Genomic DNA, 21760 nt, shown 5'->3' with positions numbered 1-21760 from the left:
GTACCACAGCTGTGTGCACTATTAGTTCCCATTTTGCGATTTCTCGAGTTTCGTTGAGGAGAACAAGAACCAGAGCCTGTGCCGCGCGACCCACCCGGGCGTGGCCCCACTTCTCTCTCCCGTCTCTCTCCTGTCCCTGGACCCTCGACGTCCGGAAAGACAGTACACACATCGAAGAAACACATTTTCTTAATCAAACTCGATTAATCTTCCTCTCGTTAAGAATCTAGGCCGCTTTCTTCTAATAAACTAGGTTTTACTTAGAACCGCTTCAAACTTCTTTCACAGCTACTTCCAACCTGTCGTGCAGAGAGCATCCTCAGTTCTCTCCACTAGATGGAAACACGTCAGTCAAGCTGGTGTTCCTCCCTGGTTGGCAAATAGTGGTTTCCAAATAAAGCCAATCGCTCTTCCCTAGCTGGTTGAGTGCCTGCCCCTAGTTCCTGTTAGATTGTTGGGAGGGGTCTCGAATTAGAAACCACTAAGGGGAGGGGAACATCATTCCATATTACCATCCATAAATTCCCTGACCTTACGTCTCTGACCACACCAGAGTGAACCAGAGTCAAAACAATGTAAGTTGTATTATTTAAAAAAAAAAAAAAAGTAATGATCTCAGAAGCTCTTGTAACTTGTACACATACAAACAAGAAAGATGTTTATTAAAAAAAAATATTTATTAATTTTTACACCTGCTGAGTAGCACAAGACTATTAACACTATAACTCACTGAATGTACAGTAAATGTTCACATTTAAATAACAGGATAAGGTCAACATTTTCAACCTGTGGGTCAGCTTCAGCATCTCATGAAGTGCTTTTTAGCCCTACATATCTTAAGAGTTTTTTGAAAGGATAATTCCAAATCAGAAAACAATTCCAGAAGATCAAAACAATAGGTTTCTCCGGAATAACAGGAATTTTACATGATGAAATCTCCGTTTATGTGGGCACAAATGAAACAGTAAAAATGTAAAATCTCTATGTAACCTACTCCAAAATGCTCACACTGCACTGATCCAAGTCTACAGTGCCAGTGTGTCTTAGGCGAGGCCACAGTATAAACATTGGCTACAGACATTTTTTCCAAATTGGGTCTTCAGATGGCTTATAATCTGCCATCTCTTCAAATCCAAGTCCTTTTGAAAAGCCATTATCTTAGAATAAATATACAGAATACCTGATCTTAAAGCAATGTTGTTTGGCTTGACTGCCACACCTGCATCTCTGGTGGATAATATACAAATTAGTTTTAGAGTCTTTACTTATTCCACATAAGGACAAAAAAACAAAAGGGAAAAAAAAGAACTTAGATGGGAAAGAAACAGAGGTCCTTCCGCAATACTTTTTCTCTTCTGTGTATTTTAAAACTTGAAATAACTGGCATAAAATGAACATTCCATTCAGTGATAGTTTTCCATTTTAATCAGTAAGTTATTCCTGAGGGGAGGGAGGAATACCTTGCTGGTTCAAATTAAAAAGGAACCAACAGGACCAAATTTAAGTTATAAAAACTAAACTGGACCTTTGGGAAAGTCTAATATGTTTTACCTAGCAAGTCTCTCTAGACTGGACACTAGGATATTTATAATCATCACATTGTAGGACTTTGGGACTCAAAAATCTCTATATTGTGACACAGAGTCAATATTTTCTATTGAAAACATCAGCATTACCTCTGTTACCAAAGATATAGAGTCCATTTTCATTTTCTACACAATTAGCAAGTAACTCTCAAGTTCTCTTAGTGCCTAAATTGTCAGGGATAACTAAATGAATGAGGTCTCAATAATAAAGTGCAAAGTCTACGTATTAGTAAAGTTACTTCACAGAATTGTTTACTTTTCAAAAAGGTATCTTTACCATAAAGAAGCTACTATACTTCTTAATTTATAGAACCAGTTTTTACCCAGAAATGTCAATAAAAAAATTATTTAACTTCATTTGAAACTGAAGGTAGGTCTTTCTGTTCTGGAATGATAAATTCTACCATGCCATAATTATTCTAAAAATGTATTAGTATGTCACAAAAAGTTGTTAAACTACATACTGATTTCTGCAGTGTTTTATGTGCACAACTGGAATGTACAGTAAAAAGAAGGGAAATATTTTCCCCATTGAATTCACAGCTAATAAGACTCCCAAACAGGAACAATGATAAGAAAAACTATCACTGAGGCAGTTTTTCTCCCTCTCCCAACTGACAATGTAATATTAAGATTGGATTCCTTCCAGATTCCTTATAATTACTCTAACATATTATAAATGGTCCCCACATTTTTATTTTTCTCCTAGGTGTGAAGTTGGTCATCTTACCAAAATGTCCAGATGAATTGCAATATATTTAAAGTTGAAAGTGTTAAGAAATAAGGAGGACCACCTTTGCATCCAACCTGAAAGAATGTTCATTCTAAGACAGAATTGGAAGTACTAAAATACACTGCATGCTGTGAGCAAGGGTTGCAGGTACACCTAGTACGAGCAAGGATTCACCCTTTACCAATGAGTGGTAAATGGATCCTGAAAGGCAGGACAAGGTCTCAGTGCTTTTTACGCTCTATATAGTTGTTTTAGTATCAATAATTTTTCTTGGTACTGTCATCTCCAATATCTCCTTCTTCATACAAGTACAACCAGAGAATGGGAGGCCAACCTGTAACCTGGGAGTCTAAATTCTGTTGACACCAAGCATCCTTTTCTTGTACAGGGAGTCCACAGTTGTGGAGTAATAAAGTAAGACCTATCAGAACATGAGGTTCTGGCCTAGTCCACTGAGGGCCAGGGTCTGTGGAAAGCACTACCAATAGCCCAACAACGGTTTTCCAAAAAAGGCAAGTTTTTTAAAAATCAGCAATAAGAAAAATTTAGGTAACAGTTTTTCCTTCAGATCATCACTGATGAAACCTTTGCTTCATCATTTTCATTTTCATATTCAATGGGCTTCCTTTGTTAAGTTACTGAGAATGCAAACTCTCAAGATGAAGCAGTTCCGACCTAATACGCGCCCATAAAATGCCCCTTTGCCTTTGGTGCCATGGCTTGGAATCAACAAGTCCAGTGGCCATGGACTTGGCACATCCTTTATCCACCTTTGGTACAAACACAATACACTGCTTAATATTTCCACAAAGGAAAAGTAAGGCTTATCTATGTGTTAAAAAACCAACTCAAGAGCAAGGCAAGGTTTCTCTGTCTTGAAATCTACTTTCCCCTGAAAGATCTCCATTCCGTGGCAGAAACTCCTAGGGTTTGAAGAGTCCATTTGGTAAAGATGACCTTGATAAAATAAGCCCCAGTGTATGTATAAGCGTCAAAACTGTGATTTCCAAACTCTTGAGTGATAAATCTTAAAAAAGAGTTCTAAGTGTCAGAAGCTTCCAGACGTTCCAGACGTATGAATAAGAAAAGACATGATGTGACTGTTTGATTCTGGCTCAAGGATGGAAGTTAAGGTTTAGTGATGTGCACTTCGCTGCTCCCATTCCCGTTGGTGGTGGTTGTAATGATGTACTGGGTGGGCTGTTGGCTGGTGGTCTGGGGGTCCAAGTCACCATGCGCAGTTGGCTGAACCTGGACTCCACCAGTGAGAGCAGAAGCTTGCTTTTCCTCCAATTCTGATTGACTTTCTGATAGCACATAATGACCCTAGAGCAGGAAGAAAAGGATCTTTAGAAATCTGAGGCCTAAAGTGGGGGGTAGAGTTATGGGGGCACGGTGGGGAGAAGGAATATGCAAAGAAATGTTACATGGGGAGCCAAACTAGGCACCTATGGGAGATGCTTTGCCTAATTCCTTTAGAGAAGTAGACTACAGAGGTAACTTAAGGGAGCACCTTGGTCGTCGTACCAAATGATACAGTGAGGAAGTTCAGGGACAGAAATTTGCATCATGATGGTAACCTACCTGGCAAAGAAAATGTGCTATGGTATTGTCCCTGAGAATTTAGAAATTCATAAAATAAGGTGACTATCTGTCAATTAATATTTAAGATTAATACAAAATGGATCAAAGGAGAGAGATTTAAATTCTCCTTAAAGAGGCAGAATGATGCCCAAGTCAAGATCAATGGTTCCCAGACTTCAGAATTTCAAAGACCAGCAAAATTAAAGTAAGAATAAATGTTCCCAAATTTTATTTTGCCAAGTAAAATCATTTTTTAAATGCTACTGTCAAATAAGAGACATTTTAACACTCAAAAGCATAGGAAGAACACAATCTTAGAATGAAAGTCTTTTGCATTGAATAAATTTAACTTTATGAAAACATACGTTGTCTTAATTTTTCTTCATTTTCCCTCTGATCATGAAAAAAACGTCTCCATAGACCTGCAGCTAACTCTGTCCCTACGTTAACATTTTTAAAGACAGAATGTGTCTGTAAGAGGGAGAACTGGTCAGCTACACAGGCTGAGAAAAAAAGGAGTCACAGAGGAAAACTTGGGCAGCATCCTTTCCCAGCACTGTCCAGAGAGAAAGCCACAGCCAAATACCCATTTGATTTATCGGGGGCCGTATGTTCTGAGTCCACACTCATCAAGCCACTCTTTGATCAGGATTTGGTTTCCTGTGTGGGTCCTTCTCTAGCAGGAGGGGGCTGGTTCTCAACCCAGGGTCCATGGACACCTAGGCAGTTCATAGGTAGGCTTCAGAGAATCTAGAAACAAAACTGTACATCAAATTTGCATGTATACTGTGGCAGATGGAAGGGAACATCCTTGGCTATATAATCGGTTTCCCAAATGGGTTCCCGGCCAAAAAAGGGTAGAATCAGTGAGTCCCCACAAAGAGCAAAAAATTTCACTGATTATGCCAATGAGACTATTCCATTTTATATTAGTTATTGTTTCCATTGACAATAGTGTTACTCTGGATTTATACATCTCTCCTAAGTCTAGTTAATGTGAATTCATGTGCTGAGAAATGGGTGAGCTCTCAGTGTGCTTTGAAAATATAAATAAATAAATAAATAAATCAGGTTTCTGAGGCCACTAGACTACCCTGCTACTCTTTGAGGCCTCTTGGGAAATAGTCTTCCCCTGGGAACATCTCAATATCCCTAGTCACTTAAGACTATTTTTCTTAATTTACATACTCTGTCTTCCAGAGGCAGGCCAGAAGAAACCAGTGAAGATAAAAACAAAGGTAGCAGATATAATCAACATTGACAGGCCTAACCTAAATGTAACAAAATAATTTATGGCAATGTTTTTCACCTGGGGTGGGTGAATTGTTTAAAGTAATTTAAAAGAGCTCCATAATAGATTCATCATATTATTTTCTTCCAACCCAGTTGAGGACCAATAGTCATGAAGACTCATATACTTTCTAAGAAGCACATTAAAAAGATGATTATCTACATGTATATATATGTATACAGATCTAGGAGGTTCATTATAGTTATGAATTGAATAGATCTTTGTTGAGCATTTGCTATAGCCCAGCCTCCTGTGCAAAAGCACTGAGGATAAAGAGATAAAGACAAAGACCTAGGTTTCAAGGAATTAATTGCCTACTGGGAAAAGATAGTAAACCAATAATTAAAATAAACTGTGCTACCCCCTATGTTCATAGCAGCACTATTCACAATAGCCAAGACATGGAAACAGCCTAAATGTCCATAGACAGAGGAATGGATGGAGAAGATGTGGTACATATATACAATGGAATACTACTCAGCCATAAACAAAGAATGAAATAATGCCATTTGCAGCAACATGGATACAACTAGAGATTATCACACTAAGTGAAGTAAGTCAGAAAGAGAAAGACAAATACCATATGGTATCACTTACGTGTGGAATCTAAAATATGGCACAAACGAACCTATCTACAAAACAGAAACAGACCGACAGACGTAGAGAACAGACTTGTGGTTCCCAAGGGGGCTGGGGAGGGAGAGAGACAGATTGAGAGTTTGGGGTTAGCAGATGCAAACTATCACATTTAGAATGGAGAAACAACAAGGTTCTTCTGGATAGCACAGGGAACTATATCTAATCTCCTGGGATAAACCATACGGAAAAGAATATTTTTAAAAATACAGAAATTTTTAATGTAAAAAAGAATGTATATATGTGTAAAATTGAGTCACTTTGCTGTATAGCTGAGATTGGCACACCATTGTATATCAACTACACTTCAAAGAAAAAAGTAAAAAAGAAATAAAATTTAAAAAAAAATAAACTGTGCTATAATACAGCACCACAAGAAATTATAGGAATACAGAGGAGGTGCCTCTAACTCAGATGTGAAGAGTTTGGGAGAAGATGGGGGAGGGCGAGGGTGGTGCAGCGTGGGGAACAGGAAAACCCTCCAAGCAGCACAGCTTACTGGAGTCACCGCCTTCACTTGGCCAGTGGTGACCGGAGTTGCCACGCCACTGTCTGTAATCACAAACTGACCGGGGGGGAGCGTCATCATCTGAATCTCCGATGCTGAAAAACAGGAAGGAGCCATAGTTCAGTGGTCTCAGATTTTAATACAAGTTGTAGAAACAAATGCCTAACCAGTGACCACATTCCCTGCTGAGTCACTTTCCATGGATTTGCTTGCTCTGAGAGTCTTATGTTGATATGATTTCTTGATACAGCGAAAGAACCTCTGATTAAGAATTGATCACATGAGGCTAGTAGAGAGTTACCAAATGTCGGAAACAATCAATGCATCTCCTTCAAAATGTGGCTTCTGAATATCCAGAAAGACAAATATTCAAAAATTTTAAAACCTTGAGATAAGTTACAAAGATTCACCTGTTAGCTCAATATTTTTATCTTTTACAGTCACATTTGATTACTGGCACAATGTACCCACTATTGCCTAGCAATCACAACTTAGTCTAACATGAATTTTACTTCACTACCGTGTTATTAAAGCTAATTAAAAGCAGAGTTCAGCCTAGCACCCAGTTGACAGCCTCTAAATCACATCCTCTACTCAAAGGAACCAGGACTTCTTGGGAAAATGGCTGATTCCAAACCTGGGTCAGAAATGTACAAGGTGAGCCTGGAATCTGGTGTCATACCAGCGTGTAAGACACTATAAAAGACTGCAGAGTCATGTGGGAAAGATACAGAAAGATGTTCCCACTAGCCAAAGATGGGATAATCTGAGCATCAACGAGGATAATGACTGCAATGTGTTTTTTTTAAAATAAATTTATTTATTTATTTATTTATTTATTTAATATTTGGCTGCGTTGGGTCTTTGTTGCTGCATGCAGGCTTTCGCTAGTTGCTGCAAGCAGGGGCTACTCTTCGTTGCAGTGCACGGGCTTCTCATTGCAGTGGCTTCTCTTGTTGCGAAGCACGGGCTCTAGGCGCACGGGCTTCAGTAGTTGTGGCTCACGGGCTCTAGAGCACAGGTTCAGTAGTTGTGGCGCACGGGCTTAGTTGCTCCGCGGCATGTGGGATCTTCCCGGACCAGGGCTCGAACCCCTGTCCCCTGCATTGGCAGGTGGATTCTTAACCACTGCGCCACCAGGGAAGCCCTGACTACAATGGTTTGAAACACATCCAGTGGGTTGAAATTCACAAGTACCCAGTGATACTAAGACACACACATGCCCGGCATCGGTCACCTTGGATAATACTAGGAAACAACTCACTATTTTGAAAACTGGTAAATAAAGGAGATGAGCCAAGTATTTAAAGCATCTCTTCTGCCGTTCCTGTACAAATTGTACCTCAGAGTAACCTGATGGTTAAGGTAAAATTGTTTTCATTATGGAAGTTTTCTAGCAATAAGTATATAAAGAATGATAGAATATGACAACTTTGTAATCCCTATTGAAATAGTGGAGCAAAGGAAAAAGACAGACAAGCATTATGTGCCTCCCGATGGAACTACACACCAACAGCTATGGAGTGTTTTTGGGGAAAAAAACTGAACCTGAATCTGATCAAGCCTCTAGGTTTAACTGCCCATCTATAGGAAATAAAAGGGACAGAGGAAAGCATCTTAAATGACAATACAGGGATGTCAACAGCAAAACCCAGAATGTGGGGAACTCTACAAACAAATGACCCAGTTTCTTCAACATGTTAATTGCAACTTAAAAGACAGAAGGAGAGCACATGTATTAAAAGAAACTCAAAAGGTATAATCGATTGCAATGTATGGCCCTTATTTGGAACCCAATTTGAAAAACCAACTATTAAAAAGACATTTATGGAGCTTCCCTGGTGGCGCAGTGGTTGAGAGTCTGCCTGCTAGTGCAGGGGACGCGGGTTCGAGCCCTGGTCTGGGAAGATCCCACATGCCGCGGAGCAACTAGGCCCGTGAGCCACAATCACTGAGCCTGCGCGTCTGGAGCCTGTGCTCCGCAACAAGAGAGGCCATGATAGTGAGAGGCCCGCGCACCGCGATGAAGAGGGGCCCCCCCTTGCCGCAACTGGAGAAAGCCCTCGCACAGAAACGAAGACCCAACACAGCCAAAAAGAAATAAATTAATTAATAAAATAAAATTAAAAAATGAAGTATTTCTGTAAAAAAAAAAAATACATTTATGGGACTTCCCCGATGGCGCAGTGGTTAAGACTCCACACTCCCAATGCAGGGGGCCTGGGTTCAATCCCTGGTCAGGGAACTAGATCCCACATGCATGCTGCAACTAAGGAGCCCACCTGCCGCAACTAAGGAGCCCGCCTGCCGCAACTAAGACCCAGCACGACCAAATAAACAAATAAATAAAATATTTTTTAAAAAAGACATTTATGAGACAATCACAGAAATACGAACACTGGATATTTGATGGTATTAAAGAATTACTGTAATTTATTTTTAGGTGTGATAATGACAGAGTTGTGGGGTTTTTAAAAAAATATTTATGGATGAAATGATATGAATTATTATATAGTTGGAGGACTGGGAGAGGATGACAGCATGTACGTATCAGATGAGACTGGCCATGATAACTGCTGAAGCTGGATAATGGGTACAGGCGCGCTCATTATACTGTTCTATTTTGTGTGTGTGTGTGTGTATACACACACACACACACACACACATATATTTTTTTGGCCGTGCCGCGCAACTTGCAGGATCTTAGTTCCCCCACCAGCGATTGAACCCGGGCCCTCAGCAGTGAAAGCACGGACTCCTAACAACTGGACCTCCAGGGAATTCCCTATTTTGTATATTTTAAACTTTTTTCCTAATAAAAATTTTCAGATTGTTTCATCAAGTTAGAATGCTAGTTCTTACTATTATTACAGTGGCTGTCAGCATCATTTCCACGTTACTCTCACAGGAATTAAACTGAGTATAAATGTCTATCTATTTACCAGGATTCTACTGGAGGAGGAATCCTTCCCTGACAGAAACTAGACTCAGCTCTCATTGTGAACACCAATATTTAGGAGAATAGATGGTAAAGATAACTAAATGGTAGCGTTTGAGCCTGGTCTCCACACCAAATCTACATAACACAGCCAAAGATCAATCACAGCAGAGACGGACCCAAAAAAAGAAATCAGTAGTAGTAGGAGAGAGATCAACACAGCCCTTATTCCTCCTAGCTCCTACTACTGAGCTCTAACTGTTACTGTTTCTTCCAGATCTTCAATGATAAGGTCTCAAACTTTTCAGCTCATACCCAAGGCTGTTGTCCCCACCAAGATTTTTTACCTGTTTGACCTCTGGCAGCCAGGCTAAACTGCTTCTGGTAGCACTAACCTCAGGGTTTTGAAATCAGCTACTCAGATATCTATCTCCACGAGATAATGGTCTCTTTGAGCCCAAGACTGTCTCGTTGGGAAGGGCAGCACAGTGGGCTGGTTTACAGTGTAAACTCTGGAGCCAGACTGCCTGGGTTCCAGGACTCCGTTTAGTAGCTATGTTCCTTGGACGAGTTGCGCTGTGTCTAAATTGTCTTATCTGTAAAATGGAAGTAACGATTGTACTTTCCTAGGAGGTTGTTGTGAATACTGGATGTGATATAGATGCAGTTTAGAATCATTCCTGGCACATGGTAAGAGCTTGATGAAAGTTAGCTAACATTATTATTGCGTGGTGTTACTTATACGAATGTAAGTATTAATCTTTCGTACACGCAGGGTCTAGCACAGTGATATTCAGTAAATATTGGTGGAAGAGGTGAATCATGACCTCATACCCTCAATCCACCTACTCTATTACTTAAACCACCTGCCTACACGTCCTCCAGCAATATTCCTGAAGTCTTGGAAAAATGTCATTTCAGGGTGGCCCTGAATCAGACGCCACCTTGAATTGTGTCATGAAACTCACTGAAGTACAAGCTCTACAGAGTGTAGAAAATGGCCAATGATCCTTTAAGCCAGAAAATGGATGATAAAGCTGATGAAATTCCTCCCCGTGGCTGCAGGTTCCCCACCCGCACCCAGGAGGGCCACCCTCACTTACAGTAGCCGCGGAAGGAATTCCAGGCATTGGGGAGGTACGTGTGCTGGACCGTGGTGCTCTGGGGCTGCTGCTGGAGGGCCTGGCCCTGCGAGGAGCTGCCTGCAACCTGGGAGGGGCTGAGCCCCTGCTGAGACTGCTGCGGGGAGGGGCTCAGCGGCTGCCCTGCCACCTCGAGAGAAGAGAGACCAGGATGCGTTAAACTGTCAACTAGCCACTGAAGAAAGTACATCGTGATCATGGGGACTGTAACACTGAAGGTAGCGCTGTTAAAATAGTAATATTTTAAATAAGAACAGAATTAATGACAAGCAATCATAACTAGGAAATCCTAATTAGTTTCCAAAGGATTATCTACAAGGGTATCCAAAAACTTAATTTCCGTATGCTTGTTATAAAAGTAAATGAATGAAAGTATAATTATCTTCATGACATTAAAAAAAACCTGAGAAGCCCAATAACTTGCCGGTGTCACAAAGCTAACCTGTAACACAAACTGAAGTAGAACCCGGAAGTCAGAATCCCCACTGATGTGCACTGGATACTCCCCCAGTTAGTGGAGATAAACACGGGGATACATCCCACCTACAGGATAAAGCCCCCGCCCCACTATCTGCCATTCAAGCCCTCCACGCTCCAGCTCCGGTGCTGTTTGCAAACACCATCTCCTGTCACTAACCTACACAGTCTTTACAAATACACCACAATTTCCCACCTCTGTGTCTTTACTCACAGTGAGAGCATGTTCAGATCATAATGCTTCCCCAGCTACCATATCAAAATCATACCCCTCCTTCAAGACCTAATTCAAACACCACTTCTACAAAATTTTCCCTGATTCCCTGCTAAACAGCGTCTTGCCCTCACCTGAACTCCGCTAACCTAATGACACATCCACATGGTCCTCAGACCCAGGCCAGAGGGACCCCTGCAGGGATCTTGGCTGGCCCTTCTCCAGCTGTGCCCTTCTCACGTGAGGCCTCACAGACCTTGGAAATGGCCCTGCACCCACTTCTGGGACCTGCACAAGTCTCTTCCCTAGGCTTGGCCTCCTGCAGGGGTCCTGTCTCCTGGATGTGGCCCCTCTAACGGTATTCGGGCACCTGGGACCAAAGGGGTGGCCATGGATCGCCATTTGCAGGGGTGTGGATGGAGCTGAGACACATGGGATGGGGTGTCCACGTGGTACACAGGCCCTGTGAGTGCGGGAAGGAGCCTGAGTGAGGAGAAAGGGGAAGCAGGCTTGGGGACGGATGTCCCTGGGCCACCTCATCCTGACAAGGAACTCTGAGTCTGTCCTGGCCCTCCAGCCTCAGCTTCCTTTGAGAAACTTAGAAGTGTGAAGCTAGTGGGCGTGGGAAACTCACGGCCCCTTGTGGATAGAGACTGCCTATCCTGGGCTGGGAGAAGTCACCAGAAACCTTACTGGGGGAGTGGGGAGGAGGGGCAATCAGATGTCAAGCCTCCCCCCACCCCCCAAGAAATAGGAAGGCAGAGAAAGTGCATGTTTATCCTATGGATTCCACAGCAACTGGAGCCAGCAAAAGAGAGAGAGAGACATCCTTTCTCCTGAATTCCTCCCACCCCTACCGGGCCGCTGCCAGCGCCAGCCATGTGTTTGGCAGAAAAATGCATTGAATTTTGAATTGGCACTATCCATGTTATTTAGTATCCATTGTTACTTTATGTATATTTTTCAATTTTATCATTATGAAAGTACCTATGTCAAGCAGGGAAGACAGAACATGTTTATTTAATGATTTGTGAACTTGATTGAAACTTTTAACTACTCAGGATGATGGTATGCCGGCCTTCATTTGTGCTTCTGGAACCTGGGAATGTCAGGGGTGGGTCTACAGGCATCCTTTATGGCTCAGATACCTTCATTTCTTGCCCTATTTACTTACATATAGGTGTTATATCCCTACTAGACTCTAAGCTCCTTGAGGGCAAGACCTAGAAAAGTTTCCTGCAAAGAGTAAGAGTTTAATAAACGTTTTTTGAATGGATGTGTAGCTCTGCTATCTCAATGATAGTCTCTGTCACACAAACACAGTAATACTCCACAAAGTCACTGTTCCAAAATTATAGAAACAACCTAGCAATTGCCGACTGTCGTGTAGCCATTTAGAACAGGAAGCAAAGGCCAATGTTGTCTCTAGGAGATCAGAGCCCAGGGCTCCATCTGGACAGGGGAAGCTAAGCACTTAATGGAAGCGTGTCCCTAATACCAACAGAAAAATTGGAGGCAGAGATAAGAGTCTTTAAAGGCCCGCAAAATAATGATATCATTTCCATAGTCAAGGAGACCAGGTCTGAAGATCACATGTCTTCGCTCTTAGTACATCTTCAGGGTCCCTGAGGCCACGTGAACCTGAGACTAGTCCCTGGAGCAGCGTACCTGGGAGGCGGGCGCGGCCGGGGCGGGGGGCTCCGTGACCTGGATGTGTTGCACCTGGATGGCGTGCTGCGTGTAGGTCTGAGGGTCGTGGAGCTGGGCGACGTCCACCGTGGACTGCTGAGACTGGTGAGGGGAAGTGGCCTGCAGGAGGAGAAACCCAGACCCACGCCGATCAAGGTTAAAGGGAAGCCTCCCAGAGCAAAGGTGTAGCTAAAACAACATCCCAGCAGCAGAACAGGCAGGGCTTCAGAGCCAGGGCTCGCTCCCGGAGGGCCCACACCGGGGCCAAGCTGGCAAGCATCAGGGGAGAAAATAGTTTTAAAAATTATGCTTATTAACCATAAGACAGTAATGCGATTTCATTCTGGAAGAGGAGGAGATGAGGGAATACAGCTCCTAATAAGAAGCTGAATGAGAAGCTCTCAGGAATCAAAAATCTTTTTTCCCTTAAGTTTCAATTGATTTTAATGGCCTACCCTTTATCAGTTAAAAGAGATCAAAGGAGAAAATTTGCTTTCAGCTTGTCACACTTAACCACTAGAACAGTGGTTCCTAAACTTTTAGGTATCACAGACATCTCTGAGAATCTGGTGAAAGTACAGACCCTTTTTCTAAAATAATGTACATATATATCATAATTTACAGACAACTTCAGGGATTCATAGATTCCTCCAAAGCCTAAAATTAAGAACCCTCCTATTAAAAAAAAAAAAAAAGATAAAGATAGTCAATGACCGTGGCAACTTCCTCTTTCCTGCTTTCATATTAGTTTTAAATTTTCAGAGTCCAATTTATTTCAAAGCAAAACGTTTGTTTATGTGTGCCTTGAGTACATTTCCTTAGTATAATTAAATGAAACAATAGTTCTGGGAGGACTCTTTTCTTTTAGCTCCTGAATCAGTAAGAATGAGGTATTTATTACCTTGCAGAAGGAACAGTTACAACTTGCTACTAATAAGGTACTAACCGATATTCAAAATTCACGGTTATTCCTTACAACCTCCCACTGATAGACGTCATGCGATGCCTGGGTAGGGCTGATCAGACAGGCTCCTCACCAGGTAGCCCCCCTGGGGCCCAGGGTAAGGGTTCAGAAGAGGCTCAGTGCTGGCCTGCAGTAGGGCAGGATAGTGCTATACGCTGGAGCCGAAAATCTCTGGATACCACTGACAGAAATCTCTCACACTGCTGAGTCCAGAGCCCTCGACAGCCAGGGCTTTACAAATGCCTTAGACTCCAAGCTGACATGCACAGTGTGTAGGGCCCAGTCCCAGCTCTGAGAATTAGGTGTTTTAGTTGACCCCAGCTGCTGTGTTGGCTGGTGGCAATATGGGCATTCACGCAGGTAAAGAGAAATAAACGCAGGACAGTACCGGGGCCACCTGCACCACTTGAAGCTGTATGTGCTGAGGCTGCTGTAGACCAGATGTAGACTGCGACACAGGAATGTACTGGATTCTCTGGTAGTCCCCTTGCGGCGTTCGGTAATCCGTCGTTAAGGTCTGGGACAGTTCCGTCATAGCCTGGGTTAGCAAGTCTGTTGTCTGCAAAAATCATAAAAAAGCATATCAGCTGATAACACTGCTGCTTGTAGCTATTTCGGTGCTCTGAAATCCTACAAAAAGTTGGTTTGTCTAACTGGTGGGATCATGGGACCACAGATAAGCCCTGAGCTCAGATAGAAAAATAGCCAGAGTTGAGAAGGTGTTGGAAGATTACCTATATACCTGTAGCTGTCTGTCTGTGTCAGGCCCAGGGAGTTACCCCAGAGGTGCTGACAATCTTGCAGTGAACAAGCAGCACTGAGAATTTCCTGCTACTCCTTTTACAGAGAGCTTTGGAAAGCGCCGACTGGGAGACCCAATTGTTAAGCATCATGCCTGGTACAGAACCCTGAAGGGTGGTGGGCTACATCTGCAGCCAGTTAAACACCAAGACAGACGTGGCCTTGGCACTGAAGCTGCGATGGGCAGCGGAGGACAGGAGTCGCTCTTACCGGTCACGCACTTACCACCACAGTCTCTCCGGTAGCACTGTCTGTAGTTAGAACAGCTGGAGCCGCACTGATCACGGCTGTTGTCAGAGGTGTGTGTATGGTGTTGGGGAGCTGGGCGTACTCTGGATGCTTCTTTCGAATGTGCTGTACCATCTTGGTCTGAAAAGTGATGGCAAAAACCAAGAAGAATTACTAGAATAGGTTATTTTCGATCTTTCTCAAAGGCAAGCCCTCCAATGGTTGCTAGAGTCCTTCATGTTACGTTTTAAAAAAAAAAAAGAGCGACACTGGCTCTGCCTGCCCTTCCTGAAGCGGGACAATGGTATGAAAGGGAAAAAAGAAGACGCTGGAAAGAAAGTAAAAACTCGTGTGACCCCCACGCTCTCAGGCAAGGTCAGAATACCTCCCAGCATCCCCTGATCCCACCAATACCTGCAGCAGTCAATGACAAGCCCCGCAGCAAAAATGACCCCCTTTTCAAGAACCATCATTTAAGTTCTTACATAGCGCTGCTGCAAGCCTGAGCTCATAAACCACGAGCAGAGAATACTCAAATCGGAGACCCACCTCGGGCCAAGGGAAAAGGAAACCATTCAAGTGCTCAGATGGCACTAATTCCCGGGAAGGTCCACCGTATTCTCTTCCCGTTCTGTGCTATGCTCCCTGTTCTCAGGAAGCAGCTCCTTTAGCCCCCCATCAATTCAGAAGACGCCATCACGGCATCTGGATAAGTACCATCTTCTCTTAAGCAATGTTCCCTTAAACCATGACCTGGGTTCCGACGTGGCCCAAAGCCTTCCCCGTACCTTGCTGCTGTACTGTTTGGAGCAGTGAGGGCAGCACACGGGCGGGGTAGCTATAGTGCCTGTGAGCTGGGTGTGGGTGCTCAGCATGGGGTCTGGTTCTCCAGGGCCAGCAGGACGAAGTTTCCGAATGCTTGGTGGGAGCTCAGCCCCAGGATGGTTCTTCAGAATATGGGCTTTTCGCTTGCTGGCACTTTTATAAACCTGCAAATTCAAAAGCTTTGCCATGAAAGCAGTATATACTTCCACTTTCTTGATTAAGGCAATCTAACAATTTCATTACAAGGAAATGAGAAAAAGTATTCATGTAGTCCAAAATAAAATATATTAACAGATATATTGAAGGATAATGAGGATATAACATGAATCAGAATAACATAAGAACATAACATAGATATGTGAGGCATCTGCCTTGAATTTATACATCTAAGATAGGAATAGTAAAAACACCTTTACCTTTGCCCTAAAGTTTAAGAGGTGTATAGTCATAGAAACAATTTCTTTTAAGGCCAGTTCACCCTTTAGTCTTTCTGTGAAAGCTCTCATGTGATGTACATAGTTGACTACTAGATGCCAAAGAATCTTCCAAAATGGCAAGTCTAATAGCAACTAGAACCTGTAGTGGTGAATCTGTGCTTAAAAAATGTTTCTTACTTTTAAGTTGACACTACTTATACACAGCTTATAACCGATACAGCTGACATTGTATAAGGAAACAATATTACAACGAAACAATAAATGTATATTCTATTCCTGTGTTTTTTGTAACTATGCAAAAATCAAGAATGGAATAGTACAAACAGAGTATTCCCCCACAAGACTTTTTCACATCCTACTCAATCTCCTAGAAATCCAAAATCTACTCTATATTTTACAAGTAGGATGACAAACACCCTCATTTTAGAGCTTAGGAATTTAAAACAAATTCATATACTAAGCTCTTGGTAATAAGCCTCTTCTTTAACAGCAAAAATCACAGAGAGAAGGAACAAGAAAAACACAGTTGACTAATTCTTAAGAAAAAAATTTTGGCTTAAAATGAGGCTGCACTTCTAGCCCTTTCTTGTCTGAATGGAAGACTACTGAGAGACAGGGAACCATCTGTTAAGAGAAACTGCGAGATCCTAGTATATATTTATACATGCAGACAAACTGGCCCTGAGTGGGGCTCCCACAGAGGTATCCTCCTATGGACGGTTTCCTTTTACCTTATCACAATACTGACAAAAGTAGTCACGGTTGGGCTTTATGATGGGTAGAGTTAACTCTGGCACCTCTTCTATCTTCATGTCTGGGTGCCTCTTTGATAAGTGATTTACCTAAAAGGAAAAAAAGCAAATGAGAAGAGGAGACCCCGTGACAAGCAGACGCTGAACAAATGCCTCCGATACCGACTGTGAGCAGCTGAAATTCTCTGAAGCAACACCCCAAAACATAAGGCCTTTGGCCAGGACCAGCACTGCCAGGTCCCTCTGACACCGACGCAGTAACAGGAGTTAACAGTAATTCAGCAAATTACTGAAGGTGAAGTGGGTTGCTATGGATTCCACTGATAGCCTTTGACTGAAAGAGCTGCTGGTGGAAAAAAGGAAAATCACACTAGCAGGAATTTCTTTCGAGAATTCTCCTGATGCAAGCCTCTCTTTCATTATTTAGTGCCCTGGCCTTACCGAGGACGTTGAATGAGATACAGATATATTCTGCAAAAACTGTCATCAGGGCCAAATGAGTCGAGAGCGGAGACCTGGCTCTCCTGGTGCTTCAGCTAACCCGGTTCGCATACCCTGCCTTGGCGGAAAGTTCCCTTCTATTGCTGTGTCATATCTGGAACAACTGGTGTGGGGGGCTGCAAGGCAACGACCCCGCCAGAGAGTACGTTCGGGAACACAGAAGAGAACAAGAAGAGGAAGCACAGAGCAGAGCCGGAGAGGGGCAAAGCAAAGCAAAACGAGCAACGAAAAGTGATCAACGGACCTCTTCCAAGAGAGACCAGAAATGAACCATGGCAAAGGCGGCAAGGGGCGACCAGCGGGGAGAGAAGCCCCAAGCTGGGAACTGTTCGCCTCCGCTTTGTCCCCGGCCAGGGACGAAACCCAGGGACAGATTTAGTGCAGAATACTGTGCCAGAGCCATCGCCTGAGCAGGGGCGGGCGGCCCGGAGCCTGGCACTGACCAGCATGCCTCGTCTCCGGAAGCCCATCATGCACAGGCGGCACTTGAACGTGAAGCTGTCGTAGTCGGTGGACGTGATGCGCGGCTTGAACGTCTTGGAGCGGCTGATGCGGTCGGCTTTCTTGGCCTCCCTCTCAGGGTTGTGCATCCTCTGCATGTGTTCCCGTAGTTTGTCTTTTCGCTGTTTACAGAGAATTTTTGAGAAGGCAGAGGGGTGGGGAGTGGGAGTAGAAGATTTTTAATTGAAGGGGTAAAAAAAAAATCAATACAAGTTAGCAGTAACACAACCCACCAGGCTACATCCGAGGACACGGCAACCCTGGCTGGGAATTACTCTGTTCGCTAGCAAGTAAGTGCATTCCAATGAGCCTTGCTTGAAAATGACCATTCAGTTTGAAAGCTACACAATGATTTTTGAGAAGAAAGGTTTTGCATTTATGTAGAAGTGACCAAAGGGCACGTGGAATAAGTTTGGTATTAAGAACTACAAGACAGGGACTTCCCTAGCAGTCCAGCGGTTAAGATTCCACACTTCCACTGCAGGGGGTGCGGGTTCCATCCCTGGTCGGGGGGACTAAGATCCCACATGCCTTGCAGTGCAGCCAAAAAGTTAAAAAAAAAAAAAAAAAAAAGAACTACAAGACAAATTGATAATGAATGGTAGGTAATACTGGATTTACAAAGCCATGTGTGTTCTCAATTACCACACGTTTTAACACACATAATGACATTCCTCTAAATCCCAAATGAATTTAAGTAAGTATCTCTCATCATATAAATTTAGCAGTTCAAGTAAGCAGTTACACTGCCTGCTATGGATGGGGCACACGGTCTAGGTCACAGCTCTTAGTCTGATCATCTAATCTTCTAGTGATACATGTTGATGTGAGTCCACAGACAGAAAATGAAGCAGAGCCCGTCCTGAATAATAACAAATTCCAAAACTGCCAGCTCCCTTATCCAGTGAGGCTCTGCTCTTGGACATACGATTTCACTGCTATTGGTCTTATAAAGATTTTGAACCTTTCTACCAGACCAGTTCTTTCCACATTTTGGTACGAGGATGTTTCTGTAACTACTTCATTTTTCAGTACGTTTATTTAACAAACATTTCTTGAATGACCACCGTGTATCTGGAACCATGCTGAGTTCAGAGGTGCAACACCAGGCATCCCCACCACCTCCACATTCTACACAAATGCCTCCTTTTAAAATTAGTTCTCCCCTCCTGAATCCATTTCGGATTCTTTTCCAGTTTCTATGACAGCATGACCTACTCATATTCTGCAGAGTATCTCTCAGTGACATCATTGCAGAATCATCTGGTTTCCCAACGAAGCATATTTTACCATTTTCACCTTTATTTGTTTAACTCTTATCTCTGAGTCTCCCGTGGGTTTTTCCATTGCTTTCTTCTAAATTCCAGGCACGTTTCTGATACTTATTATTTTTTATCTTAATTCTGGAAGTCATTATCATTTCCCAAAATAGTCTAAGCCCTCTCAGCATCCCACAGATTTCCCACCTCTGTTGGATGACAGTCCTCATGCCCCAGGGCTCAGTTATCAGGCTCTTCCACTTAATAAGTGCTCAGTAAAAAATTTGGTGGGTAAATGTATTGTCCTCTTAGGAGTTCCTCGATAGCAGTTTAGTTCTATTCATTATACACTTGGATTCTTGTAAAAGGTGCATTAGTGCTCTGGGGATTTGAATTAATTATTTTGGGAAATTAAGGTGAGTTTTCCCCTTAATTTTATCTTAACAGCTAAGTCAAACATGAGGCACAAAGTACATCTCAAGTCCGTTCTTTGAGCATCGATGATACACCCATGAAATGGGCAGGCGCATCCTCAGCTTGTCAATCTCCGTGGCCCGAGAACACCCAGGCTGCCTGCTGGTTCCTACCTTAAACTGCTTCCCACACGTAGAACACAGGAAGTCCTTACGGTCTGAGTGCCGGAGCATATGCAGCCGCAGCTTGTCGGGGCGGCAGAAGGCCTTGTCGCACTCCGTACACTGGTAGATCTTTTCCGAGTGGAAGCTTCGCACGTGTTTTTTCACCTGGCAGTGAGGACACAGAAAGTCAGGGGAAATGACCAAAGGCAGCTCAGCGACGCTAGAGGGAGCCAAACGCTGTGCCGTGGATCTTCATCAACCTGGCCTGGGAGCCAATCAGGTGTGACTGATAACGGGCCTCAGTAACACTATCCCCCGTCACAGAGGCCAGGAAGCCTTACCAACCTCGATCTCCCACAGGACTTGAAGAGGAAGAAGAAATTAGTCCAAGCCCTGATCATGTGGAACCCATTTTTCTGTCCTTTTTTTTTTTTTTTTTTTTAAGATTAAAAGCAAGAGTTCCCTTGGATTTAAATGAATCTTGGTAAAAATTACCTATAAGAGGACAAAAAATAATTCTTTCTCACTTTTTCCTGCTTCCAACATGTATAGAAGCAACTTAGCCCCTTGTAGTAATTGGTCCTTTTACATCTTTCTATCAAATCAGGTTCTGAAGAATTAAAGACATGAATTAGACGAGAGAAAACACATTACCCATATATGAGAACAATACAACACCAGCATCATTTCCCCTTAATTGTGACTTATTCCCTATACTTTTAGATAACTTAAACAAAGGAATATGGCCTCTGAACTCTCTTTGCCATACATACCCAGTGAATAAGAGTTATGGATGGGAGCTAAGTACTGAGTCACATCAAACCACTCCTGCAAGACATTTTCCTTCATTATTTTTGGAGTCTCTTTTGCCATTAAATTCCACCTTAAAGCAACTTCTCTAATTGTCTGTGTAAAGTGAGAAAATTACCAAGACTCCCAACACTAACAGAACTATGATTAAATCCTAGTCTCCTTTTGCTTTGGTAATTTTTTAAAAAAAAAGAGAGAGACACAATAGTTTTACTAGATATTTAGACTTAACTTGTTCATTCACTAGCATGTAACAATATTATCACTTGAAGTCCAAATGAAATCATGAATATTCTGGAATTTATCCTCACCCCATTTTGCTCCAGAATATAATACAGGGGAGGAGGTCAGTGCTTAATACAGAAGTATATTAGAGCCAAAACATGGAAGTGAACTAAATGTCTATTGACAGAGGAATGGATAAAGGAGGTATGGTACATATATACAATGGAATATTACTCAGCCATTAAAAAGAATGAAATAACACCATTTGCAGCAACATGGATGGATCTAGAGGTTGTCATACTGAGTCAAGTAAGTCAGACAGAGAAAGAGAAATCACTTATACGCAGAATCTTAAAAAAAAAAAAAAAGATACAAATGAACTTATTTACAAAACAGAAACAGACTCACAGACTTAGAGAACGAACTTATGGTTACCGGGGGAAGGGTGGGGGGGGGGGGTAGATTGGGAGTTTGGGATTGACATGTACACACTGCTATATTTAAAATGGATAACCTGGGCTTCCCTGGTGGCCCAGTGGTTAAGAATCCGCCTGCCAATGCAGGGGACACGGGTTCAATCCCTGGTCCGGGAAGATCCCACATGCCACGGAGCAACTAAGCCCGTGTGCCACAACTACTGAGCCTGCGTGCCACAACTACTGAGCCCATGTGCCTAGAGCCCATGCTCCGCAGCAAGAGGAGGCACCACAATGAGAAGCCCGCACACTGCAACGAAGAATAGCCCCCACTCGCTGCAACTAGAGAAAGCCCGCGTGTAGCAACGAAGACCCAACGCAGCCAAAAATAAAATAAATAAATAAATAATAAAAAAATAAATAAAATAAAATGGATAACCAACAAGGACCTACTGTATAGCACAGAGAACTCTGCTCAATATTATGTAACAACCTAAATGGGAAAAGAATTTGAAAAAGAATAGATACATGTATATATATAACTGAGTCACTTTGCTGTACACCTGAAACTAACACAACATTGTTAACCAACTATACTCCAATATATAATAAAAAGTTAAAAAAAAACAGTATGTTATATACCAACTTTCTCTTTGTTTCCTTCC

General features: G+C 42.7%; 1 protein-coding gene across 5 annotated transcripts in view; it reads right to left on the bottom strand.

Moving 5' to 3' along the window:
- Positions 1 to 698: 698 nt before the first annotated feature.
- Positions 699 to 21760, bottom strand: part of PRDM10 (PR/SET domain 10) — an 89642-nt gene continuing 68580 nt past the window's right edge. For all 5 annotated transcript variants that reach the window (XM_036861010.1, XM_036861014.1, XM_036861013.1 and 2 more), the window contains 10 exons: positions 19654 to 19809; positions 17750 to 17929; positions 16785 to 16895; positions 15580 to 15780; positions 14789 to 14932; positions 14151 to 14321; positions 12778 to 12918; positions 10380 to 10548; positions 6330 to 6433; positions 699 to 3645 (listed from right to left, as the gene is read on the bottom strand). In XM_036861010.1, the coding sequence (XP_036716905.1) occupies positions 3448 to 3645; positions 6330 to 6433; positions 10380 to 10548; positions 12778 to 12918; positions 14151 to 14321; positions 14789 to 14932; positions 15580 to 15780; positions 16785 to 16895; positions 17750 to 17929; positions 19654 to 19809 (1575 nt within the window). In that variant the 3' untranslated portion in view covers positions 699 to 3447. The remainder of the gene's footprint in view (positions 3646 to 6329; positions 6434 to 10379; positions 10549 to 12777; positions 12919 to 14150; positions 14322 to 14788; positions 14933 to 15579; positions 15781 to 16784; positions 16896 to 17749; positions 17930 to 19653; positions 19810 to 21760) is intronic.

This window comes from Balaenoptera musculus, chromosome 8 (assembly GCF_009873245.2).
Source record: "Balaenoptera musculus isolate JJ_BM4_2016_0621 chromosome 8, mBalMus1.pri.v3, whole genome shotgun sequence".
Taxonomy (NCBI): domain Eukaryota; kingdom Metazoa; phylum Chordata; class Mammalia; order Artiodactyla; family Balaenopteridae; genus Balaenoptera; species Balaenoptera musculus.
The sequence above is the reverse complement of the archived record's forward strand: the minus strand, read 5'-3'. Positions and strand labels throughout refer to the sequence as shown.